Source organism: Populus trichocarpa, chromosome 14, assembly GCF_000002775.5.
Source record: "Populus trichocarpa isolate Nisqually-1 chromosome 14, P.trichocarpa_v4.1, whole genome shotgun sequence".
Classification (NCBI taxonomy): domain Eukaryota; kingdom Viridiplantae; phylum Streptophyta; class Magnoliopsida; order Malpighiales; family Salicaceae; genus Populus; species Populus trichocarpa.
In genome coordinates this window covers 4,441,911-4,468,226 of record NC_037298.2, presented here as the reverse complement: position 1 = coordinate 4,468,226, position 26,316 = coordinate 4,441,911, and the positions used below count along the sequence as shown (strand labels likewise).

At 34.3% G+C, this 26,316-nt stretch overlaps 3 protein-coding genes and 1 long non-coding RNA gene across 4 annotated transcripts; 2 read left to right on the top strand and 2 right to left on the bottom strand.

Annotated features, from left to right (window-relative positions):
- Window positions 1-6,097: 6,097 nt before the first annotated feature.
- Window positions 6,098-8,850, top strand: LOC7488902 (LOB domain-containing protein 19). The gene is made up of 2 exons (XM_002320693.4): window positions 6,098-6,518; window positions 8,415-8,850. The coding sequence occupies exons 1-2, from the start codon at window positions 6,225-6,227 to the stop codon at window positions 8,658-8,660; spliced, it is 540 nt and encodes a 179-aa protein (XP_002320729.2). The 5' UTR covers window positions 6,098-6,224; the 3' UTR covers window positions 8,661-8,850.
- Window positions 8,851-9,355: 505 nt separating this feature from the next.
- LOC112324085 (uncharacterized) lies at window positions 9,356-10,714 on the bottom strand. The gene is made up of 3 exons (XR_002977752.2): window positions 10,633-10,714; window positions 10,449-10,515; window positions 9,356-9,804 (listed from the first exon to the last, which is right to left on the bottom strand). It is a non-coding gene; the product is annotated as an uncharacterized LOC112324085 (long non-coding RNA).
- Window positions 10,715-12,268: 1,554 nt separating this feature from the next.
- Window positions 12,269-14,649, bottom strand: LOC7464865 (uncharacterized). Its single transcript, XM_002320026.4, has one exon. It carries the CDS (start codon window positions 14,543-14,545, stop codon window positions 12,629-12,631), a length of 1,917 nt encoding a protein of 638 aa, XP_002320062.3. The 5' UTR covers window positions 14,546-14,649; the 3' UTR covers window positions 12,269-12,628.
- A 6,797-nt stretch (window positions 14,650-21,446) lies between these two features.
- LOC7464864 (65-kDa microtubule-associated protein 4) lies at window positions 21,447-25,849 on the top strand. Its single transcript, XM_024584743.2, has 11 exons — window positions 21,447-21,871; window positions 21,959-22,204; window positions 22,580-22,789; window positions 22,920-23,075; window positions 23,181-23,340; window positions 23,620-23,771; window positions 23,862-23,949; window positions 24,129-24,202; window positions 24,373-24,447; window positions 24,550-24,817; window positions 25,098-25,849. Exons 1-11 carry the CDS (start codon window positions 21,596-21,598, stop codon window positions 25,553-25,555), a joined length of 2,163 nt encoding a protein of 720 aa, XP_024440511.2. The 5' UTR covers window positions 21,447-21,595; the 3' UTR covers window positions 25,556-25,849.
- The last annotated feature ends 467 nt before the right edge of the window (window positions 25,850-26,316 follow it).

The following is a 26,316-nucleotide window of genomic DNA, read 5'->3' as shown; positions in this document are numbered from 1 at the left end:
TGCAATGATGATGGTGAAACTTGAAAACCCCCACACCCTCATCTCCTTTTTCTGGATTAATTCTTAATGTGAATCCATTCTTCTATCTCTGCATGCCTAAGACGCTAGCTCATAAGCTTTCGATCGAATGGCAATGAACCAGCCACCGTACGTGTTGGGATTAAGTTTTAACCTTCAGGAAAAACAAAAAACTACAGTAAAATTGGGGCAGTTTGCTACGATGTTATTCTATTATTAAGCCAGGATGATTAGGAGGCCACCTGCTCTCATTTTCATTTTATTTTCTTTTTAAAAAAAAAACTTCAAAAAACCAACAACTGAGTGCCAAAAACTTCCACAGTCAAGCTGCTTCAAGAAAAAAAATCTAAAACATACAGATTTCTTGTTCATGTGTCTAAACATATGGAAACAAAAACATAAATTATACCAGATTTCCCCTAAACTTCTCTTTGTTGTTTTTTCCTCCTAGGGCAAGGGAGGAGTTGCTCGTCCTGATCACGACCTAAGCCTATTTCTATACGGTAGATAACTAATTCTGAAGAATAGTTTAATTATTCAAGTTTTGGATTTGTATTCTAATAATTATGAGTTCGTTCAAGTTTCTTTAGGATTACTATCATTAATTTTAGAATTTATAAAATTAATCGAATATATAAACTAGTTAATCTAAAAAAAAAATGGTAGAGAACTGGGTTGGATTATTTTGAGTCAGAGTGGTTAAGGGCGAGGAGAATTCACGAGGAGAAAGTGGGGCTAAAAGGCACTTATTTGTAATTTCGTGTGAACCTCTTTGTATGGACCATTTTTCTCAGCACATTAATTGTCCTCCGTATCACTTTAGCAAAAAACAAGACTACTAATTTTGAGAATCTTAAAGCATTAAGATTCTTTAAATATAATATTAGAATTAATAATGTATTTTTAAATCAATTTTTATATTCCGTTTTTAACCAGCAACTCATATGAGCTCGATTTTTTTTAACTCTTTATTGTTGTTTTTTTTTTTGTAATATTTTGGTTCCATGATTTATTTTATTGGAATTGGAATATGGATAAAACATGATGAAATAGATCCATAATAGATTAATTATTTTCTTAATTTTGCTCCTAACAAAGATAATTTTAAAGATTTTTTTTTCGTATTCTTTACCGAGGAACAAATAACATTAAAATTGTTTTCAGATGCTAAAACATCTGATTAAAAGTAAAATCTTAGTAAACGCCAAGTGGCAAGGAACCTTATTTCTATGTATATATAAAAATAAAAATAAAAATAAAAATAAAAATGGAGATGAATTACCTTAGTCAATTCATTAGCATGTCCTTTCTTTCACTTTTCGTCAGACTCTGGCATGAGCATCCATAAATGTTCTTCCTTCTCGAAGAGAGAGGACGAGAAGAGGACCATCCGCGGGATGCCACGTGTACTGACGTGATTTATTCCCTGCTCGTCCAAGTCATCGAGAAGTGATTGACTGACTGGCAGACTTTCCTGTCTCGTTGTCCTTAAAAATTGACAAAATTTATATTCATGGCAGGAATTTATTTATTGAAGAAAAATTTATTCGGGGCAAAAACCTCGAATGTCTTATCCAAGTGTTTGCTATGGTTTATTGTGCATTTATAGGGACATTCAATTTACAAAGAAGATAACATTTTTACTATCCAATAAGTAAAAAGTACTTATTAACTTGTAATTTAAAAATGATTTTTAAAAATAAATTGTATTTCTTCTCCGACATAATAACGAATTTTCCAAATGATGCGACAGTATTTCACAATATAATAAGTAAATATATTTAACAATTCAAAATGTCATGGATTGAAATATATTACTGTCTTTTTCTCAATGTAAGAAACCGGGACCGCATCATTCATTGGCATCATTATGAAATAATCAGTGATAATACATAACAAAAAAAAAAAGCAAAAACAAAAGGAGAAGAAGAGCTTAGGTCTGCCAGCCCAACTGAGTCCCACAAGACTAGGTAAGGTCACAAGACTCATAACCCAATCGAGTCCAACACACTTGATTCGGTCGAGAATCAATTGAGCTTTTTCTTTTTTTTTCTTTCTCAAAGCTGGTTTAGAACGAGTCTAGAGTACATAGACTCAGTCAAATCAAACTCCACCCCTTCTTCTTTCTCTCTTCTGTTTCTATCACATTTTTTAGTTTGACATAATCTCATTTATTATTTATGAATAGTGTTTACTATAAAAAACTCATTCAAAACGAGTCATGAGTCCCTAAACTCGGTAAGACCGAGCTCCACTCTCTCCTCTCTTTCTCTCTCTTTCCTTGGTTCGGTCTAATCGAGCTACCTTATTTCACCTTGTTTTACTATTCATAAATAATACTATTTGCATGGTGTGATTCATACTATTTATAAATAGTATATTTTCTCAGATATTTCACAAAATATTTTCCCATCTATATACATATGGGTATCAACTCGAATTGACTTTAAATGATAAAAGTTTTTTTTCTATTCGGGTTTGGATAGGGTATGAATATTGTCCTGCCTAAACTGAACCCTATCTGACCCCAGCCCAGACCTAAATTACATAAATAACCTTAAAATGTCAAAATTTTACATTCATACCAAGTATATATAAATATAAAATTTGGTTTCTTTTCTATAGTACACATTATTTCATCTCTAGCCTCCTATAGTCTCTTATTCTTGTTCTTTTCTTTTAGGTTTCTTATTTTTATTTTTTTACAAATCGAACCATTAAAGAAAGGCTGGTGATGATGCTTCAGAATCCAAAATACTAGGGAACTTGTGTTTCATAGTGTTTGTATGACAGATAATCATGTGTTCACGTTAGTCTTCTTTTCTCTTTGACTGAGTGTTCAAAGAGTTAATGACAAATGGTAGATATCTTGTAAAACAACCTCTTTTGGTAGATTGAGAGACCCTCCAATGATTAAATTAATGACTTTTATTATGATGATTCATAGTAAATAAGCATTGAATTCTAAGAACAAAAATATTTGTTCCTAATTTATGTTTGATAAATGCTGAGAGTATGTTATAAGAGAATGAAGATTGTGAATCATTTACCCATGTTATTACAAGAGTATTTATAACATTTATACCTTGAACTTTCTTCCTCTTATTCGAGAGGTCATAAGTCTTTTTTTTCTTTGCATCAAAATAAGGAGGGAGACTATTATATTAATATTGATGTAAATTTTTTTTACACGACATTAATGTTAATGGAAGTATTATGTATCTATAGAGGACGACCTCACATCATTTTATATACAATATTAATGTCAATGGAATCAACCCTTACAATCAACTTTAATGTCGATTGACAAAAGAATGATTCTTAGAGGACTTTTTGAACAACTAGAGTGTAAGGAAATGATGATTCTAGATTTTCATGTTGGATGTTTGACTCTAAAGCAATCATGGGCTCAAGGACATTAGGCCCGACATATTGACAGACCCATAGGTGTTTGGGCCTGGCATGTAGCCGAGCCCAAGAGAGTTAAGTTTGACATCTTATCAGACCCTCTTTCCATGGATCTTGACTCTTGTTAAGCCATTATGTTAGGTCTTCTTTTTCTTGGTCCCTTTAGTCATGGCCTTAATAAAAAAATAAAAAAATTTAGTATGAAATAGATTGATCCATCACTGGGTATGTTCATTTAGCCTTTCCAAAAGAAAATCATTGTTGAGTTGCTTGAACTATAATTTTAATAGCTTGTTTACTGTTGAGAATGGCTAGTTGGTTGATTTTTGTTACTCTTTGCTGTGTAATTGTCACAGAACTTGAAAAGCATATTCTTGATATCCATGTCCTCGCCTATGTATGGCAGAAGGATCAAGAGGGCAAAAAATCTGCAATTGCTTTTCACTGCTAGAATAGGCTTTGATCATATAGACTTGAACGCAGCAACAACTGTTGGGTTTCTGTTCGAGAAACCAATCAAAGATTCAAGCTGTTGAATACCCAATGAATATTCATGGAAACTCGAAATCTAATTGCGTCAGTTTTAATCTATACCCAATCAAATTCAGGTAAAAATTTTAAGTTCGAGTTCAGGTATAAATATTACTCGCTGCCATCCGTAGGGATCTCTTCGTGTGGATCTTGAGATCCATGGCTCTCGCTTGAGATATTAGCCGCTTAGCTAGGGCCAGAAATATTGGCACCATTTTGTATATATGCCCTTTAAGGAGGTAGTCATGATAGGCTATATATTATGATATTTTTTACGGTACAAGAAATTGACGTGCAATTATGCTTGTCACAGTACAATTGTTACAAAAATATTATATTCTACATCAATGTTTAGAATATTTTTATGAGCACGAAATTAGAAAAATATGATAGTTTCCAGGAGTAAATGAATAGTGTAGTGTGTAGCATTAAAAAAGAATTTATGTTCTTTTCAAGCTCTAAAAATTATAATTCTAAATTATAGAAAAAAAACTAGAGTTTTTCAAATTTTAAGATTACAGTCACTGGACTAATTAAAAACAACACTATAAACGGGAAAGTTTTGAATAAATTTGTGAATAATCAATTTTTTATCGTCTTGATTTGATATAAAAAATACATAGGAGCTAAATAAAACATAACTCAAATAAAATTTTGAAAATTAATTAAAAAATAAACCTGAAGTAATTAAAAAAATAAAAAATAAAACATGTTTTAAGAGCCTGTTTGGAAACGCGGGTCAACCCACATTTCTAAAAAATTCAATTTTTTTTAAAAATTTTTTTGTATATTTTGAATCGTTTTGATGTGCTAATCTCAAAAATTATTTTTTTAAAAAAAATTATTTTAATACATTTCAACACAAAAAACACTTTAAAAAATAACCCGAACTATACTCCCAAACATATTATTAGTCGGGGCAAGACTTCTTTAGTAAATTTCAGTGCAATTTTTTTATCGATACATGTACCGTGCAATTAATTAGCTAGACTCATTTAAACACTGAATGAGATGGTGTTTAATATTATTGTAATATTTATTTTTTAAAATATTTTTTATTTAAAAATATATAAAAATAATATTTTTTAAAATAATCTACATATTAAAATAATTTAGAAACACAATAAAAAATTTAAAATTTTATAAAATATAATTTGTACGCAAAAACAAACGCTTCCCCAGGTATTACACGCCATGGATGAATGCAATCATTCATCATTTTCACAGTGGAGCTTGAACTGAGGCAAGAAGAAAAAAAAGAAGTGCACACACCTGCTACAGTGCTAGTAGATATGTCTTTACACGCAAACAGTAGCCATTTACACTCTGCAGATCTCTCCTAGCACTATTGCAGTCACTCTTAGCTCTTGCTTGAGTGCTCTGCCTACACTCAAAGATGACAAGGTGAGAGGGAACAGAGCTCTAAAAGCTGGGGAGGGGGGAGTCCCTCTGTCTTTCACGACTTACCATCTCCATCTCTGATAAAATCATGGAAGTGACTGCAGAGAAAATAATAATTTGATGGGAAAGGAGGATAGGATGTTTGTCCCACGTGGGGTCTCGCACGTGGCCACAGCTGCGGCGGTTGGATGTTGATGCACTGTCCCTCACCGCATGTATGTTTGCTTCACGCAATCTTGCTCCCCCTCTGCTTCCTCTGTAGTTGCCGTGGCTTTAAAGTTTTAATTAGCAAGTACATTCTCTTGCTAAAATTTAATCCCTCCACGTTTTTTAATTATGATTAGCTATGTGTTTTTTTAATAAAAAATAATAGATATATATTTTCCATCATTTTTTCACCAACTATATTAAATCTTTCTCAATTATTATGAAAGTCTTCATTTATTTTTCTTAGATTTTAATTAGTATTGAAAAAAAGAAAGAAGGAAAGAAAGGGCATTTTTTTTATTTAATTTAAATTTAAAATAATAAGGTATGCGTGTTAACTCATTTGGATATAAGGTAAAATAATTAATATCAAGGAGTTAAAAAGTAAAACTGTTTTTCTTATGAAAAAACAATATTCAACTAACCAGTCAATTCACATTATTGACCCTTCACCAAAGTTTCAATTTTTTTTTAATAATTAACAAAAACAAAGTAGTAAAAATTAAACAGACCTTTCTATGGTCTCTAAAGGAGTAAATAAATACGCATCCATGCCTTCGTTTTATCTCTCTCCCTCTTTATCTTCTATCTAGCTAGTTAGACCCCACAAAGAGTGAAACTGAAACCCCAAGGAAGTGGATTATTTCTGCAGAGAGAAGATGATGAGTGCTGGTGCAAATAATGGGAGTGGGCCTTGTGGTGCCTGCAAGTTCCTCAGGAAAAAGTGTGTAAAAGGGTGCATTTTTGCACCATACTTTGATCCTGATCAAGGGACAGCTCACTTTGCAGCAGTGCACAAGGTCTTTGGTGCTAGCAATGCTTCTAAGCTGCTCTTGCGCATTCCTGCTCACAAGCGTCTTGATGCTGTTGTTACTCTTTGTTATGAGGCCTTGGCTAGGGTTAGAGACCCTGTTTATGGTTGTGTAGGTCACATTTTCACTCTCCAACAACAGGTAAATATTTTTTCTTGATGATAATTGGCCAAAAACCTTTCAATTAGTATTTGAAGGCTAAGTTTGGTCAGGGTTTTCATCTTTAGCTTTCTTCCTCATTTATCCCCTTCTAAACTTGCACAGAACGGTGGTAGAAGAATAAAATTGTGAGTGATTAACATATATATATCCAAGCTTGAAGCTCCCATATTGTCTAGATTAATTGTAGCTTATTAGTACTAAGAGTACTCATCTATTGACATAATTAATTTGGGGTCGACAACATCGATCGTGCCGCTTACAAATGGTTTGTGTTTTATGCTTCAAAGTTATGATTAACTGCAAGGGATTTTGTGTTAGAACTTTCCCTTGCTTTCTTTCTCCTCTAAATTACCTTCAAAAGACCTTCATATGATAAATTTTCTTTGGAGAGACTTCGTTAAATATGATAGTGTAAGTTTTGCTTTTGGCCCCTTTAGTTCATATGTAGAGAATTTTCTGTTTTTGTAGTCCTTGAAAATTGAAATAGAGCTGTACATATATGGATAAATCAGAAACTAGATCGTCATCAAGTAATTATGCTAGAAGGAATTCTCAACATGGGTCAAACTGTTCGTCAGGCTTTGTCTTGTTCATGGCAGCATAACGATTCGTCTTGAAGACTAGAACCGTAGAGGTAAATCTAGCTGGTCGAGGTTTGCACGTTATTATTTGCCAGTTTCACTAGTTCGTCAAGTCATTGGTTTGGCATATTTATACGTGAATTTGAACAATTATTGCTAACGTGAACCTTCTGTAGGGTTTCTTGTTATCTAGGCCCAAACTGCTCTTACATGAAGTTAAGTTTTCTTGTGGATTCTACTTAGGGTTCACTAACTTCTCTTTGGTTTCTTCCAAACATTACTTCTCACTTGGTTTCTCGATGTAATGAATTGAGTGAAACTCTTGCGCATTTTTTGAGTGAATATATATTAGTGTTTTGGGGTGTAACAAAATTAATCATGGTTTTTCAACAAAATTGCGTGAAATTTAAGCTAACTTGAGCTGTGAATGGTAAAACTCCGAGAGAGAATTGACTGAAGGGGGATCTTGTTGCTTGCCGGAGTACAAAGCAAACTTCAGCAAGCTCGAGAAATATTTAAGTGTTTATGGTTTTGACTTTGATGTATAGTCCTTAATAATTATTACTCGTAATCTGCCACATATTGAAGTCGAAGTCTTGATGCATTTATTATGATCAACAAATTAAGGAGGGTTAATGTCTCCTTGTAAGAAGCTATAATAGTAGTGGGACCTAGACCCATGTGTTGGTTCTAAGGTGGTAAATCTACTGGCTAGAGCCCAAAAGTCTTGCATTCACACGGGAAGACAATTTATTTATATACCTCGGATCATTTTATCATGATCAAACCTTTGTTAGTGGGTTTTGTTAGGGTTTCTCATTTTGAATAGTTTGTTGAAAAATCCGTGTATGATAGCGCACAGTCGTTCATGGAGCGCCTATGATTTCTACATTTAGGCTCGTTGGGCAGATAACCACTTAATTATTGGGTGCTTGCTTTATTGGATTAGGTAAAATGCCATTGCTTTGTTAGCATTGACTACTTCAAGCACCTCGAGAGAGAGTCCGAGAGTTCAATATATATGGAAAATATAATTAATATCAACGGAATGTGCTCTAAGAGCTAGGGAACAAGGATGCTTGAACAAGTCCGAGAGTTTGAACTTTTTTCCTTGTCCGGTTTCTACGTTCGATGTATGTTTGCAGCAGCTCCAAGAGCATCTTGTGTTCTTCACCTACTATCCAAAAAAAAGAGGAGCCATAAAACAGGCGATATCTTTTTGTTCCAGGATTGCAAGTTCAAACTTGGATGCTACTTGTAAGGATTCTGATGAGAATTTATCTTGTCACCACAGGTATTGAATTTGCAAGCAGAGTTGGCCTTCATTCAAGCCCACCTTTCAACATTGCAGCGCCTCCCTCAGCCTCAGCCACCATCTCAGTGTGCTCAAAGCCCCTCTCAAACAACTCTTGATTCATCCTCAGAAGTACCATCGTTCACAAAGCTAGCTTCAAGCTCTAACATATCAACGCATTTTGATCAGTTACAAGTGCAACAAACATCAACAGAAATGACAGGTTTCTATAATCCATCGGAGTAGGAAGTTAATAGTGAAGAGCTGACTCGGGAGTTTGTGTCTATATGCTTGCCACGAGTTAGATTTAAGCCTCCAAACTCTCCTTGGAATTTTTAGGATACGATCGGCTTTGGCTTCTGTTGCCCTTCTAGTGTTGTTAGCTCCGTTTGTATGGGTCACAATCTAATGAAAATCGTAATATTTCATATCTCTACCTTTAATGTTTCTTTCACTTCAGTAAGACCATGATCTAGTTTTAGGGAGAATTCCACTTGTTAAAATTGGTGTAAAAGCACATCAATCCAATATCAGGCCCAGTTACATGGATGGATGAGCAAGTCCACGTGATCGCAGTGCCTGGAGCATGAGCATCCATCAAATAATTGGCAGCAATAAGCGAGCAGGCGGCGAAGGGGGATTTTGAATTGTTTTTCTTCCAACATTTGACAACAAATTTAAGTAATTCCCTGAAGAAGGAATTTCCAGCATTGTTGTCAGCAAATCACATATAGATCGAACCTTGATTATGAAGTACGATTGGCAAGTTGATTTTTCATAAATATTGTCTGAAGCATATTCAATACAAAGCCACATGGCGTTCAATATAACATGCAGGAACAAGGAGCAAATATGTGAGGGAACTTGATTCTAGTTCCCAGCCACGCTTTCACAAGCTTGTAGTCAAGAAAAGGAAACATAGTCAAATGACATCTAGTTGTAGCTCGCAATCTACCGTGATTATAATTTTAAACCCCAAAGACTAGCGTGATCAAGCTCCAAAGAATCTTGGATGCCTTGATATACACAAAATCCTAGATCCAACACTTGGGATAGGGGGGAGATGATAATGAGAAAAGGAAATTACATGAGTATAAAAAAGGGAGATGCATTTTAGATATCTGAGCTGGACCTCTAAGATAAGGATAGAGAACGGAAACAGAAAATAATGTGGGAGCCAAAGTTAAGGAAGAAGTAAAGCATAAAAACACAACATTAGTTGATTTAAGTGTTCCGATAGTACTCATCTTTTCTTTAGGGGGGCAAAAAACGCAAACTTTTTTCTCCTAGGATTTGGATCCTACTCAAAGGTTTTTCCTACTGTATGCCTTCTTTGATCTTCAAAGCAATACCTTCATGGTTTCCAAGGTGCTTCCAAATGGACTTTTGTCTGGCCTAGCCAGAACAGATAGTATAAGGTTGTGCATCAGCAATGAAACAAAACAAAAATTTGTTTTAAAAAATGAAGATTAAATAAGTTTATTCAAAGGACAAAGGAGGCACTATAGAGTTAAAAAGCCAATAGAATATGATGAATAATGAACTATGGAGTCAGTATGTGATATGTGTATCTCTTAAGAATGTCTTGATTTGTGAGTGTAGGGACCGGGGCTAGCATGAACATGTAGAGCCATGGAAAAAAGAGGAGAAGTAACATTATGACTATGGAACCAGATTTATGTCAAAAAGCATAAATAGAACAATGGCTTGTCTACCAAAAGACTATAAATTTCTTAACCTGGCTCAAAGCCTTAAGGTGCCTTTCAGCTTGCCATAAGAATGGTGGCATTTCTTATGGCAAAGAATTTCCAGAAGTAACAATGGCAAAGGAGAGTTTCTAGATAAACATGTCACGTCTATTTATTTCAGAAAGCCATGAGCAATAAATAAATTGTTAAGAAATTTGTGTGCATAACAGCAAATCCTGTAAATCAATGTGTACAGCCACCTCCACTCTTTCAGCAAAATTTTGATGACATTTTTACTATGAATATGTTGCTGACCAAATTTAGAATCAATTGTTAAAGAACATACCAGCTGCTTTAGTAGCAAGGATATGCCAAGAAAGAAGCCTTCCTGGTGCTGGGCATGTAAGCCAGACCTGGATACATGTGATACAAAATTAAAATTCAGTATTTGGGAGCCTTCAAGATTTAATAATGGAATAACCAGTTCCCGGGATTAATAGAATCCAACAAAAGGGGTTTTATGAGCTCACCTCCATAAGCTGTTCACATAGCCATTGTGATTCCTAGGTTGAAATTCTTCATAGGAAAAATGAGAGCAAGCTCAGGTCATTGCTCCTCATTCATAAGCATCCGATCAATGCAGTACTGAAGATTGAAACACTTCTGCAAATAGTTATCACGATGATCTGAACCTTTAGATAAAACCATGTAAGAAAAACTGCACAGGAAAAGAACACCTACAAGAACAACTTATCAGTGATCTGAATAATGAACACACCATGTTCCTATTTTAACATCATCAATGCAAGATTTAGCTAAAAAATCACACTTTCTTTTTTATTGAACAGGATAAAAAGTTTCAAGACAAAATGATACTGAATGATTTCCAGATCCAGAACCAATAAAAGATAAAAGCATAAGAAAAAGATCTAAGACACATGCTGTTTGTAAATTGAATTGCATTTGATGTTGCCAAAACAGCAGTAGAGAGCCTCAGTCTGCATGCACAAATACATAGCTCATGCTAATATTTCATCTTTTTGAACCTCCAAGTGCAAAATATAGATTGTGGCATAGACTGTTGAAAGTCTCGGTGCACACGTGTGCAAAACTATTCCAGAAAGCATTGTCCACAATTGAAAAATTCTTCAATTTGATAAAATGTTGTATCATGTATAGAGAACAAAATTTCATTGTCTGATCAGAAACTTTTAAATAGGAACCTCAAAGAGCCAACTCACAATAAATGCTGAAAGAAATCACACTAACACTATCCTGAGATTAAAGAAAAAGAACAGCACCCATTTTAAGAGAACACAGATATTAATTGTGGAAGAGTAGGAGATGTATCCTTGACTCCTGCTCTCTGGTTAATAATGTGGTAAAAGGAACTAACACCACCAAGATTTAAAAATTTCCAAAGGTTGGACAAATCAACTAAGATTTGTTTTTATTTTTTTTCTTTCAGTTAAAAGGACAAATAAGCAGATGAAGAAGGAAAGAAAGATACCCTCCAAAAAGCAAACCGCAAATATAAATTGTGCAAGTGATGTAAGAAGCCTGTACATCGAATTTCCATACAAATAAGCTAAGGGGCACCACTTTTTACTAAACACACAAAAGGAATCCACTACAAGTTCATCGACAACTTCATACAATAGAGGGTCCAGCAAGAAACCACTTGGCCATGAACATATTAGATTTAGTAGACTTTCTATGCACATGATATATGATTGAATTTCACTGTTAAAGGCATATGGATTAAGTTCACCTTTTCACTTAATACCCATACAGGCCCATTCCAAGACCTAAGAATGCAAACAGATTGCTAATGGTGCATGATTAATCTACAGCAATGAAAGTTGCTTTACATTAAGGCAGAAAATTATGTAACAATTGCTCACATGTAAGCCTTATATTGACTATGACATAGCAAATTAAGAAAACAAGAGAGAATCTATGCACCTCTAGAAATTATGTTCTAGGAGCTTCACAACTGATGACAATCGTAACAGCTAGGACAATAAACAAGCCAGAAAACAGCCTTAATTGCTGGTTATGTAATTCAGAGAAGTAAAGCATTTTAAGCTAATGTTTCAGAGCTTTTCATCAAAGAAAAGAATACAGATATCCGAGCAGAGACAGAGGGAGGGAGGGAGAGAAGCCTCACACAACTTCAAGCAATAATATTAGAAAGAAAGATTGGGTATATAATACATAAACATTCTCAAAGAATTACATATAATAATTTTTAACACATCACAGATACGCATTACCCGTAGGAACCAGCTGAAAATTAAGGTCCACAAAGTTGTTAACAAATAGTTATAAATAAGATACGTGCAGATCGGACCAGTTGGCCATAATTTACAGTACAGTATACAAAAGATACCCAGAAGCATGTGAGAAGCTCCAATCTTCAGTATACATAAATGTACAGCCCACTTCCAGAGGTCAGAATGGATAGTGGGCATGATTTAATCTCAATCCCTAAGTTAGAGCAGGTTAACCTGGCTCTTGAGGACTCTACACAATTTCCCCATGTCTGAATTCACTGTCCTCACAATCTGCACTGGTGTCCAACCCACAAGGTGAATCATACCATTTAGCATTCTCATGGTAGAAACTATCAACCTGTATAAGACCTACATCTGTCACTATACCCTCATCATGTCTCATGGGCTTGGTTAGTTTAGTATCTTCACAGTCAAGAATGCTCTTCTCATCAAAATCACTGCACTTCAACCACTTTTCAGGCTTAGACGGCTCACTCAACAGGTCCTTCTCACTCCTACACTCTGCCCTCATCTGGTCCCAGGGAACAACATCCCCAAGTGTCCGGCCAAAACTATCTTCATCATCTTCGATCAATTCTGCCTCCTTGCCATTCCCATATAGCCGTTCATGGTGATCAGTCCAGTGAGCCAGATCATTTCCCCCCACTAACACATCATCTGAATGAGACTTGTGCGAAAGCAACCCTATTGTCTTTGAACTCTCATCCCCTATGCTCCTAACTTTGTTGACAACATCATACAATTCCTGAGCCACCGAACCCAACAATTCACTCGGGATTTTCCTCAATCTCCCTTCTAATAACCCAATTTCAGCTCTCAACTCTTGCACCTGCTGCAAAACTGAAAGTCGAAATTCCCCATCATCCTTCCCCAACAAACCAAAACCTTCACTATCCACATCCTCGCGCACCCCATAAACCATTTCTTGATCCATCATAAACCCACCTTTATGCCCAACAACCCGATGTATTATCCTCGCATTCCCATCCAATGGCCCCGGTTCATGCCCTGAATGCACTGCATACAACTTAAACATTGCCATCCCCTCTTCTTGATACACAAACGTCTTATCCTTCTCATTATAATTCGTAATCGGAACAATCGCCCTAATCCTAAACCCACACCCACACCTCTTTGACGCATAAGGCTCTCTTTTCAACATCCTTGACTTCTTTGCAACTGGCTCCCCCGCCCTATGGCAGGCATAATCCTTAACCTCTGCCATAAACGGTTTATACCTAATATATTTCTGCCTAATACAAAGCACAACCTTATGTTTTGCTGCTAATTGCTGTAACTTCGTTGGAACTTCCTTCGCAGGCACATCAAATGACTCCGTGTACTCAAAACGCCTACGTTTATTCCGCGAATTAGAACCCTCGCTCGTGGAACAAACCGGACAGGCAGCAACACAAACCCTAATAAAACTCTCCGGTATTCCATAAAACTTAGCACCTACAGTCCAAACTTGTTTAATTCTCTCTATTGTTTCTCTTAACCCTAAATGTTTTAAATCGGCGTCGCCGTGGAAACTAGTAACTATATCTTGCCATTGATCAATATGAGAAACAAATTGCTGTGAATTATTTTTAAAACAGAGAAATTCGTTACCAGATGTAGAGTCCACATGCGCCATTAACTTCTCCTGAATCCTTTTCCATCCCGTTAGGTAAGCGGTGTCTTCGTTCCTATCTTTCCAGACATTCCGCCACGATTTCAACACCGTGCACGGCGTCGCCGCCCGGATCTCGTCGGGAGTGGCCAGGCGCTGCTCGAGTATGCAACGGATCATAAGAGTGTGAGATTCAGCGTTGAACGTGTAGAACTGTGTGGATATGTGTGGCTCAGGGTTAATAAAGGCAGGCGCGTGAGGGTTGAGGATACGATTGGAATTGTGGTGGAGGTTGTTTTGGTGGTGACTGAGTGAGTCGTCGTTGTCGGAGGAGGATTGACTCGGTGAGTTATCGGGGGAGGAAGGGGAACAGAAGAGGACGATTTCGGGGAGGGAAAGGTCGTCTTGAATGGACGGTTGTGATTGGGTTTGAGGAGTTGGGATGATGATCTGGTGAGGAGGAGGAGGGAGTGGCGGGACCAGGTCATGGTGGTTATGGAAGAGATCAGTTTCCGTTTTGTGAGGAGGATTCATGTTTGGAGAGAAATTGAAGAAGAAGAGAAGAAGAGAGAGTGAGAAATGGAAAGAGAGGGGTTTCTAGGTAACTTCCTAAACAAGAGAGTTTTTTGTCGTTGTTGTATGTTCACTGTCTATCTTCTGACATTTTGGGACTCTGAAATTTCAAGGTTTTTTTATTTATTTTTTATCTTTTCTTTTTCGTTTTAAATTTATCAGAGACTTTTTATAAAAAAAAAGTCTAACCTCACTCTACTTTTCATTCTCTCTCTAAACTTCTTTTTTTTTATCTCTCCTGATTTCTTGTTTCATTTTGTCTTTTTCAATCTGTTATTCATGGTCTGTTTGCAATGATATTTAATACGGACATCAAACAAAATAAAATTCAATTTTATTCTGATTTAATTATGTTTGATTTAATTATATATTTAGTCGTATCTCCCCCAACAAATATTGTTTTATTTCTTGTTCTTTGTGAAATGATATTCGATGTGTGCATCAAACATATTGAATTTGAAACCCGATCTTATTCTATTTGATGATGTCCGATTTAATTATATGTTTAGTCAATGACATATTATTTTAAACTTTGCTACTCCATTTGAATTTTTATACACTGGGGATGCGTGATAGTTTTGGAGCGGGTAGCTTTTTTTACTTTATGAATTTGAAAAGTGTTCCTCAGTTAAAAATTCATTAAATTTATATTTCTTTTTAGGAGTTTTTACATGCTAATATAAAAAATCTAAAAAAAAATTATTCTGATATATTTTAAAATAAAAAATATTATACATCACGATATCAAACACGCGCTTTTTTCAGCTTCTAGGAATATAGCACGACTGAAGAAGTGAAGATCAATTATGTTCGATTCTTACTATATGTTTGGCGTTGTGATAGTTTTTAGGATAACGGTTTGAAAAAATAGGTTTAAGAAAAACACTTTTAATTCTAGTTTTAAAAAAATATATGTTTGATTAAAATTGATGTGAAAAGTAGATCTTTATGAATTAAAAATATTTTATTTTAGCTTCTATAGAATCAAGATTTGAAATACAATTATATATGAGATTTTATACAAAAACAATTATTTAACTAACCAAACAGGTGTTTTATGTGATTAGATAAAAAAATAAAAGTTGTTGTAATGCCCAACAGTCTCTTCTTAATAGAAAGTATTGTTTTATTACATGTAATTTGGAATCACCGTGTGTCATTGTTTTATTACAATAAAAACTAAAACTCAGTGTATGATTGTTCACCCAGACACAGATTATTGTGGATTGGAGTAGTGTAATGACGAAATTGTCCCTACAAAAAAAACTTGATAAGCATGCAGTTGGAGGTAGGATTGTCTTTTTCATGAAATACATTTGACATTAAAAGAATGATTGGGAACAATATTCTTTTCGGGTTTTTTGGGCTACAGTATAGATATTGATTTTATCGTTCAGGACACAAATTTTTAACCTTTGAGTTGGAGGCGTCTTTTGTCTTTTTTAAAAAAATAAACAAAGAAGATGTAGTCATTCCCCTAGGGGAGGAATATAAATGTGTTGAGAGGTTTCTCCGTCTTTTTCTATTATTAAAACAGTTCAAATACAAGATTACCATTAGATTTCAACAAAAATAATGCTGCATGTAAGGGTGTTTTCGTTGTTTCCATATAGTTTTTTAAAAAATAAAGCATCATTTGTGTATATTTTTTCAAATAAAATTTTGTTTTTATGTTTAGGTAGGTATGATTCATATGTGATTTTTTCTTAATTTTATACAAATTTTTTTAAAAAATATACATTTTTTATTAGATTTTTCATATATACAGCCTTGCATTGTTATTTTTTTAATTACTGTTCAATAAATTTTGTGTGTGTGTTGGTTTTTATTATAAATTTTATGTGTTTTTTCATTACAAATTTATTTTGATAGATGAATTTATTAAACATGACTAGGTAAATTACCCATGTTCGATGTGAGATATCTTAATCTTTATTTTTTGCTTGATTTTCTCAATTTCATTCTTGTTTATTGTTAATGAATTTTTTTTCATTACTATACAGAATGGTTATTGGATTGTTTAATTAAATGCGTGCTAAGGTTTTTCGATTTACACTTAGGAGTTTTTTTGCTACACACACACAATCTGATGGAGGAAACTATCTAGTCAATGCTTGCCTAAGAAAGTTTAAAGGCTTTAGGTGCTTTTAAGTTGCTTTCTTTTGGAGGAAAAATTATCTTTTAAGGCGAATGTTTAATCATTTTATACATTGGATCCAGACACATAAAATATTTTTGCAGATACTTAACTAAGTTATTCAGGTCCTTACAGTAACAAGGAGTTGACAAATATTTATTACTATCTACTTGCTAATAGTTGTTGGGACTTTACTTCTCATTTAAAGTTGGGATTTCATACTGTTTTTGTTCATCATGCTACATTTTGTCTTGAGTTGCTCAAATAACGTTTATGTTATATTAATGTCTTTTTACATTTTATAATTTAATTTTTATATAAAATTCAAAATAATTTAAGTAAGTTTTTTATATGTTACATATTTATTACTTAAAAGTTAAATTATATATCTTTTAATGATATCAGTTATGCATGTTTAAAAAGCTTTTTATTCTTCAATTGTCTTACAATTAAAAATAATACACGTTTCTAAAAGTAACCCAAGACAACACACGGAAACTAAACTACCTAGTTGTTTATTCTAATTGTAGCAAATACAGTGACCGCGTCTAAAAAGTGTAGTAAAAAAGAATGAATAAATACAATGATACACTTATCCACAAAATAAATTAGTAGATAAAATCCAAGTACTGTTTCGTATTCCGGTGGTTTATATGATTACATTTAAAAATATATATAAATTATAATTTTTTATTAATTAATATTTTAAAGTTTTTATTAATTAATAAAATATTTTTAAATATACAATTCATGTAAAACACAAATCGTTCTGCACAGCTGGTGTTAGTTTTACGTTTTTCTTGCAGGGAGAGTTGTCTAATGTCTACCATTGATACCAGTAGTTTGTTTATTACTACTGCTTGACAAGGAATCTATCAATATATATTAATCAATTGGTATTTTCAGAAATGAACTCCCATAAAATATTGTCTCAAAAGGCTACTGGGGCTTCACCTTTAAAAAATTATAATAAAAAAATTAGTTTTCTTTTGTTTTTTAGTTTAACGTGAGTGTCCGGGTCAGGTTGCGCGCACCTCGACTAATCCCATAATTCCTGAAGTTAACGATCATATAAGCCTCCAGTGATCATCATATAAGCAACCACATGGCTCGAACCTGAGATCTTAGAAGAAGCAAACCTCTTAATTCAAAGTTCTTATCATTATACCTGATCTAGATGGTTAAAAAAGAAGAAAAAAGGTCTTCTTCTCATCCAAGTCATTGCTTCGACTGGCAGAGACAGTTCATCCAATAATTGGCAAGGGTTTTTGCTGACAGGATGCATGAATTTGGGACACCTGGAGGACATGGTAGTATCACTCGATTTGGTGCTACGAGACCCCCCACCTAAGTTAGTTTGTTCTAAGGTGCTCATATATATTTTTAAAGCTCTGGTGGAATTATTCCTTTATTTTTTAGTGGTTAGGATATTGTCTGCATGAGAATATTCCTTTGCATGTGTATTTAGATGGATAGATTTACACGAAATTATTTTATTGCAACCTCCTTTTCTATTTGAATTAACAAAACTACTGTCTTAACTCCTATTTGGTATTTTAAATAAGAGTATGGCAAATTTTGAATAAAAAATCTGTTAATTTTTTTTAATATTTTCAGATCTTTTTGATATATTAATATCAAAAATAATTTTTAAAAACAAAAAAATATTATTTTAATGTATTTTTAAACAAAATTTATTTTATAAAATAATCATTACTAAACTTTTAATCAACCTCTAAAACATGTATTTTTACACATCTCTCTCTCCCTCTATCAAATATAAACCAGGCCCAACAAAATATAATGTGATCTTCATGTTATACATCTCTCTCTCTCTCTTATTGACATCAAATTCACTCAAAATTTGGTTTTGTAGTCCCTTAATTTTATTTTTCCCTCGTCAATTGCAGGCTGAGGCAGATAGAATAAAGAACAACATGAGTTTGGAAATATAGTTATAGTTATTTTTTAAAATATTTTTTATGTTAAAATATATTAAAATAATAACTTTTTATTTTTTAAAAATTATTTTTAAGATCAACCTGTTAAATGCAATATTTTTCCATTCTTGCATTTGTTTGGATGAGAATTTAGTTAATTAACATCTGTTTATCCAAAAAGTTGAGATGAGAATTTGAGAACACAGTTAGTTCATGTTGTGACTATTTTTTTATTCCACCATCCCTGACAGGTTCTCTTCATTTAAGCTCAAGAAATTTATATCATTCTAGAACAATTATTTTGATGAATATGAAGAGAGAGAAAAAAGGCAAGGCAAGGCAAAGAGTACAAAATGCTGCGAATTTATAATTTTTACTTGAGATTATTTGAGTTGTTTGCCCCTATTCATTTGGATTTTCCTGGTTATTTGAAGGGGCTATATTCAATTGAAATAGTTTTAAAGTTGTCAATAATTCAAAATATTAATTTAAATCTAAAAATAAATTAATTTGAAATTACACAATTTAAACTTTGAACACGGGTAGAAATACGGGAGTTAATTTGATGTGACTCAATTAACTCAACAAGTTCAAAGGCAACCTGAACGACTGTTAAAAATATAATTTGACTAAAAACAATTCAAGATATTTTTTTTAAAATTATCAAAATAACAACATATTAGATCGACTTAAATCACAAAATCATAAAACAACAATAATTATGTTTATCATTTTATAAAAAAACTAAACCTTACCCAAGAAACCGATTTCACCCCTTACTACTATCTATTAAGACACACAACTGCCTATATAATAAACTGTCTCCAATCTCTTATTTTCTAGGAAAAATATATTATTTTAAAAGGAAAAGAGCAAAATATATATTATTTTAATCGCGAAACATATAGAACAAAACCATATCAGAATGGATCGGGATTTTGAACAGGATGAAGTTTGTTCTTGTTTGTTATGTGTTTTGAACTTGAACGAGATATTTCGATTATTTCAAATGAAATGAAATTCACTACCTTGTATAATTTAGCTCTGAAGAATTTAGTGTTATGAATTTGTTTATGGTATCATGTTGGGCTCATTGGTGGTCAAGTACATGGCGGTACATGGTGGGATTTGAATTCAAAGTGGACATGGAGTTGCAAGTTGATTTTTTTTCTTTTAGTACAAGGCTACTTTTTGCTTTTATTTAATCTTGCAGATGATTATCTTTATTTGGTTTGGTTTTGGATATCAGGTTAGGATTATGGACAGCTTGACCTGGATTGAGCTTGAAGTGGGCAAGTGCAACTAATATGCTTGTTTATTTTGAGATGTTGAAGTATGTAATATTATGATAGTGTTTGTTTTTGTGGTGGTATTATATTTTTGAAAAAAATATTTTTTTAAAATTAATTTTTTTAATGATTTTTTGATTGTTTTAGTATGCTGATATTAAAATAATATTTTTTTAAAAAATAATAAAAATATTATTTTAATGTATTTTTAAATAAAAAATACTTTAAAAAATAATCATAAAAAAAAATATAATAGAATTCAAGTTGGGAACAAGATAACAAGGCTTTTGCCTTTTGGTTCACCAAGAAATCTCTAAAATCAGAATAGATTGATAAATAAACAAAAAAAGTCTATAGAAAATGGCCCTTGTAGCCTATTTCTACAAGCTAAATCCCTCGATCTCTGTACGAAAAGGATTCGCTATCTATAGATTTGGATAGGCCTGTTATATCTGCATTTTTCTTCTTCTATGCTTATTCAGAACAGAACTTCCAAGATCTTAATGAGTTTTTTTTCTTTTTTTGATTAGAAGCTGCAGTTTCTGTGATCGGGTGGTTCCATCCGTACTTAAGTCATATTTGTTTTTGTGTTAAAAGCATTTTTTTAAAAAATTAATTTTTTTTATTTTTTTGTTTTAAATTAATATTTTTTTAATATTTTCATATCATTTTGATGTGTTGATGTTAAAAATAAATTTTAAAACATAAAAAAAAATATTATTTTGATATATTTTCGAGTGAAAAGCAACCACAACCATTATTCCAAACACTTTTAGTTACTTGATGTTCTTTTCTCTTTCTTTTTTTCCTTTCTAAATTTGCTGGCCTTGATCTGATTGCAATTATTTTTTAATCAATAATGTCTCCTGCCTATTTTCTTTGCAGTTTGTGCTTGCCATGTAAAAATAACGTTTCCGGGAGCTCGTTTATCATTTTGATGTGCTTTAATTATTTTCTTGATTCTTTGCGAACCATTGGGTCTAAAAGATCGTTTCGCGTAAATGGTATCTAAGATTTAGTCATGGCTGTGCCAGTAGAAAAAAATATTTTTTTACTAAAAAAATATTGTTTTGGGTTTTTTTTTAAATTAAAAATTAGATTAACGCATATCAATCCCAACCCGTTTTCCAAAGAAGTTGGACCAATCCCAACCCGTGTCCCGATTCTCCTTCCAAGTCGGTCTTATGACTATGGTACCAACGAAAGGAAATGAATACTCGAAATAAGACTCTGCTCGCCAAATCGATGTCGTTTTTATCTCATGAAAACGACACGTCATTTCGCAGAAAATTTCATTCCTGAAATTAAATAAAAAATCTTTATTCCCAGATTCAAATTCAAAAAATCGCTCCTGCGGTGTCCACCACCATTTCCCCAAAAAAAACTCTCATTAGAAAGCTTAACCCCTCCTGATTCAGCCACGTCACCAACCTTCCCACTCACCTCACTGACGTGTCAAAATCATACTCCTCTTCTCCTCCCTTTCCCCAAAATAACGGCTCCTCTCATCCCGCTCCATTTCTCTCTCCCCTCGTTTCCCTCCCTCCCTCCATCAAATTTCAAGCGTTACTTTTCCCTTTAAAAGCCAAAATCCCAAGCAATCACCACCCACCCACAGACTGCCGCCGCCTCCACCACCACCATCATGTACAATCACAGCAACAACAGCAACCAATTTTCGCGTATTGAAACAACTTGCAGTTTGTTACTAACAGAATTGAAGAAAATATGGAGTGAAGTAGGAGAGGCGGATACTGAAAGGGATAAATTAGTTTACGAAATTGAACAAGAATGCGTCGAAGTGTACCGGAGAAAAGTGATCGCAGCGAACAAACGCAGATCCGAATTGCAACAATCAATTGCTCTCGCTGAATCGGAAATCGAAAATATCCGCTCAGTTCTTGGTGAAGAACCAGTAAAAGTAACTGAAAATTCTGAACAGCCTACATTTATTTTCTTGTATTTTTTTTAAAAAATTACTTTAATTTTTGTCTGTTTTTAATTTCAGAGCGAGGAGGAGAAAGTGAGGGTGAGTTTGAGAGAGGAGCATGGAGCTATTGTGCCGCGAGTCGAGGAAATGAGGAATAAGAAAGAAGAGAGGAGGAAATTGTTTGTTGAGGTCGTGGGGAAATTACAGAAGGTTTCGAGTGAGATTTTTGGGTCCACTGAAGGTGTGATCATGGATGGGACTGACTTGTCCATGAAGAAATTAGATGCACTCGAGAAACGCTTACTTGAGCTCGAGAACAACAAGGTATTTTATTTTTATTTTATTTTTGTTTTTTCGTGTTGATTCGGTATATAGAAGTTGAGAGGATGCTAGTTGTTTAGTATTGTATGTTGTGCAATTTATTTATTTATTGTTAATCATCAAGAAGTTAATTAGTAATTTGGGGAGATCTAATTATTTTTTGTGCATCGTGAAAGGAAGAGACTAGAAAATAAAGGAATTTTGAGATATTCATATTGCATGTTTAGCAATTCGGCATGCTTTTATGAACATTGTGTTAGAATCCATTTTGATAATTTGTGCTGTGCGATTTATGAACTTTTGGTTCTTATGTTTTTGGGTGTTTATGGTGCAAAAGCGAGGTTCTTTGACCGGTTTTAATATACGAATCATCTGTAGAGCAACCGTCTTAAGCAGATAGTGGACCGTGTGGATGGCCTAAAATCCATATGTGGAGTTCTTGGGATGGATTTTAAACAGACAATACATGATATCCATCCAAGTTTGGATGACAGCCAAGGAGTGAAAGACTTGACTGATGATACCATTAAGAAGTTAACTTCTGAGATACAACGTTTGCGAGAGGTCAAGATTCAGAGAATGCAGAAGGTTGGTTTATTTATTTTTTTTTTTTTTTTGGGGGGGGGGGGGGGCGGGAACAAGTTGTTGTGTATTGTTGCAAAACGCTTGTTAGTTTTTTTGTTGTGCTTGGTCCTTCTGATACTTGGGATTCTACCAGCTTCGAGTTCTTGCAACTACCCTTGTAGAGCTTTGGAATTTGATGGACACTCCAATGGAGGAGCAAAGGATGTTTGACAATGTTACTAGTAAAATTGCTGCTTCAGAATCTGAGATCAGTGAGCCTAATAAGCTTTCCATGGACTTTATAAACCACGTGAGTTGAAACTAATGTTTAATTCATTAATCTACTGCAATTCACTTAGTTCATTTTAAGAATTAATGGGTGTTTAAGTATTTATTAAACTTTTCTGTGTCACAGGTTGAGGAGGAAGTGTCGAGGCTAGAGAAACTCAAATCAAGTAAAGTGAAAGAGCTTGTCCTCAAAAAGAGGTTGGAGCTAGAGGAGATATGCTGGAAAACACACTTGGTCTTGGAAGCATACACTGCTGCAAAATATTCCACTGAAGCTGTAGCATCTGGTAAGTACTAAGTTGAAGTATGCTCCAAGCAGTATGAATATTACTGTACCGGTAGATCTCTTGAATATCTTAAAATGTCAATGCCAACCAGGTTTAAGAAGTGCTTTCATGTGGCAATAATGAATAAGATTGACATGTTTTCTTGTCCGTGCAGATCTTTTAATTCCTTAGTTTAATAGTACAACCTTGTGTTCTAAATTCTCGTTCAAATCCGACTTCTCTGCTCAAAGATTTGCACCTAGATCACTGTCCTTTTGTTTTGTGGTTATCGTTTTGCAGGGGTTGAAGACCCCATGCATCTATTAGAAGAGATTGAGCTTGATATTGCAATGGTTAAAGAGGAAGCCTCAAGCAGGAAAGATATACTTGACAAGGTGGAGAAGTGGTTGACTGCATGTGATGAAGAGTCTTGGCTTGAGGAGTACAACAGGGTTGGACTTTTTCACTGTCTTTGTAACTAAATTATTGTTCTACTTTTCTTCATTTCTCGATTAAACCTCCTTACATGTTGCTTTTTCTAGGATGAAAATCGTTACAGTTACGGAAGAGGAGCACATCTTACCTTGAAACGTGCTGAGAAAGCCCGTGTTATGGTTAACAAAATTCCTGGTAAGCATATTTTGTCATAACTGTATAATTTTCAAGTAGATGTTAAACTCTGCATGACCTCACAAATGCAAGCTTTCTCAGAGCAGTTTGAAAATAGATTATTTACTGCTTCAAAATTGGGTTTCAATTGTCATACATCTTTTAAATGAATTACTTTGTTTCACTTGGTCGTGGAGTAGCAATGGTTGAGGCATTGACTTCAAAGACCATGGCTTGGGAGAAAGAAAGAGGAATTCCATTCTTTTATGATGGTGTAAGTGCTTCTGACCCTATAAAAGACTGATGCAAGAGATCAGTTGCCATGTTTCAAAATCGGATTTGGTCGTTTATCCAATATTGTATTGGTTTGGTTCAACATCTTCGCTGCTCTTGATTTTATCTTCATTCCAAATTGTAGATCTCTTGATCCTTTATTGCTTATAGGGACGACTTCTTTCGAGGCTTGAGCAGTACAGCAGTCTAAAGCAAGAGAAGGAGCAAGAAAGAATAAGGCAAAGAGTATGGCCCTCACTTCATTTAGCTATATAGGAAAGCGTATGGGGTTTTTTTAACTAAACATCTTCTCACATATCTTATTGTAACTATTTATTGTATTTTTAGGACCAGAAGAAGCTTCAGGTACAGCTGATTGCCGAGCAGGAAGCACTTTTTGGGTCAAAACCCAGTCCATCACAGAGCGGAAGGAAGCCGTCAAGAACTTCCGTAGGAGTTGCAATTAATCAGAAACTCTCTCTTGGTGGAGCGATGGTTCCAAATTACAGATCTGGAAAAACATCTCCCTTTGTAAATCCAAACAAAAAGGGCAATGTCTTAGATCGATGCAGCTATTTAAGATACGGGCAGAATGGTGGTTTTGCATCTCAGTCTGGTAAATCCTCAATCAATCAGATTTCTTTCTTTCTTTCTTTCTTTCTTTTTTTGCTTTCATAGGTTAGTGGGATCCACAAGAGTAGGAAGATATTTTGAATGTTAAATTGGTGGATAGCACCTGGCATTTTCAGCTGGAAGAACCGACTGTTTGGTCAGTTGCAAGCAAGACACTTTATTAGCATGCTACTTGAGAGCCATAAGCACATAACAATCGTTCCAAAATTTTCAGTTTTGAATTTTTCTATCCTTTACCCTTCAAGCTGAAAAAAACTTCGTAGGTAGGAGAAATTCAGAGATTGTTGGTCATCTAGGAAAGAAGCGCCACGCTACTTCTGCTGCAAAGGCATGCAAAAATGAGTCAAGCTTGGTCCGGAAGCCCCTGTCTCCTGTTTCTCTGTCCATGTCCTCTAGGGCCAACATTGTTAATTTCATGGAGGATCAGAAATCATCACAAAGTGGAACCTTAAAGGCAATGCCTCCTTATAACAGGACACCAATGGACACACCTTCAAAATCGGTCAATGCTGTAGATGATGAAAACAGAAACCCGAATACGCTGCCTGTTCCAGTGGCTTCAACTCCTCCAACAACCTCAGTTCCTATGCTGACTGCCTTGACACCAGCCACCCCTTGTGTTTCTTGTGCCCCTAAAACAGCAAGAAAAATCTTGGAACAAGAAGACCACTCGTTCGAAGAGCTTAGAGCTGGTTTTGTCCGTCCTAGACCACAGTCATAGTCAGTGTTACTGGTTTGACATATTAGCAAGTAGAGATGAACTTGATCGAACTGTTCTAGATTTTCCTTGCCTGAAGTCAATTTAAATTGGCCTGTTAATCTCCAAACTTAGCGTGTGAAACCCCGATTTGTTGTGAGGTTTTAAATCACCATGGCCCAAGGTGAACTGATTGATTCTAGAAAATTACAGTAACTCACTGTTTTGGGAATGAAATGATTGATAGTGATTTGTGTTTTGGACATGAAGAAACAGCGGTACTGTGTATTTATATTATTATTTTTTCAAATTTTGTTATGTCATTGCCGTAGATTATAGGAATTGATTTGTGAATTAAATAGCATTAAAGACTCGAATTCTTAAATCATTACGTACGTAGCTGTCTTTAGAGAATACAGCCAAAGCTCGTATAAATAATTAGAGGGAACATATATGATGTCCGCATTGAAATTTTAAATTGGATTCAATTTGAACATGTTTAATAACATCCCTGCCTTAATCAGCACTTCCAAACTTGACCGTCAGAACTGCAGATTTATTATTATTATTATTATTATAAAATATAAGCTAAAAAGAAGAAGAAGAAAAACTCCAGGATCTCTGCCATAGTTATATGTAAGTTAGAGGGTAATTCGAGAATTAGCATGTGATTAATTAATATTGAAGGTGCCAATTGTGTCCCAGGTCCGAGACGCGTGGCATTGGGATGCTCTGGCTATCCTTGCCTGGGAAGCCAGGTTGACTGCTATAAGATAAAAGGTCCA

Bases quoted from the DNA above. Each gene is read 5' to 3' on its own strand.
- LOC7488902 (XM_002320693.4), top strand. From the start codon at position 6,225: ATGATGAGTGCTGGTGCAAATAATGGGAGTGGGCCTTGTGGTGCCTGC. The intron at 6,519-8,414 runs GTAAATATTTTT...TTGTCACCACAG, and splicing joins TTTTCACTCTCCAACAACAG to GTATTGAATTTGCAAGCAGA.
- LOC7464865 (XM_002320026.4), bottom strand. From the start codon at position 14,545: ATGAATCCTCCTCACAAAACGGAAACTGATCTCTTCCATAACCACCAT.
- LOC7464864 (XM_024584743.2), top strand. From the start codon at position 21,596: ATGTACAATCACAGCAACAACAGCAACCAATTTTCGCGTATTGAAACA. The intron at 22,205-22,579 runs GTATTTTATTTT...AATCATCTGTAG, and splicing joins TTGAGCTCGAGAACAACAAG to AGCAACCGTCTTAAGCAGAT. The intron at 24,448-24,549 runs GTATGGCCCTCA...TTGTATTTTTAG, and splicing joins AAGAAAGAATAAGGCAAAGA to GACCAGAAGAAGCTTCAGGT.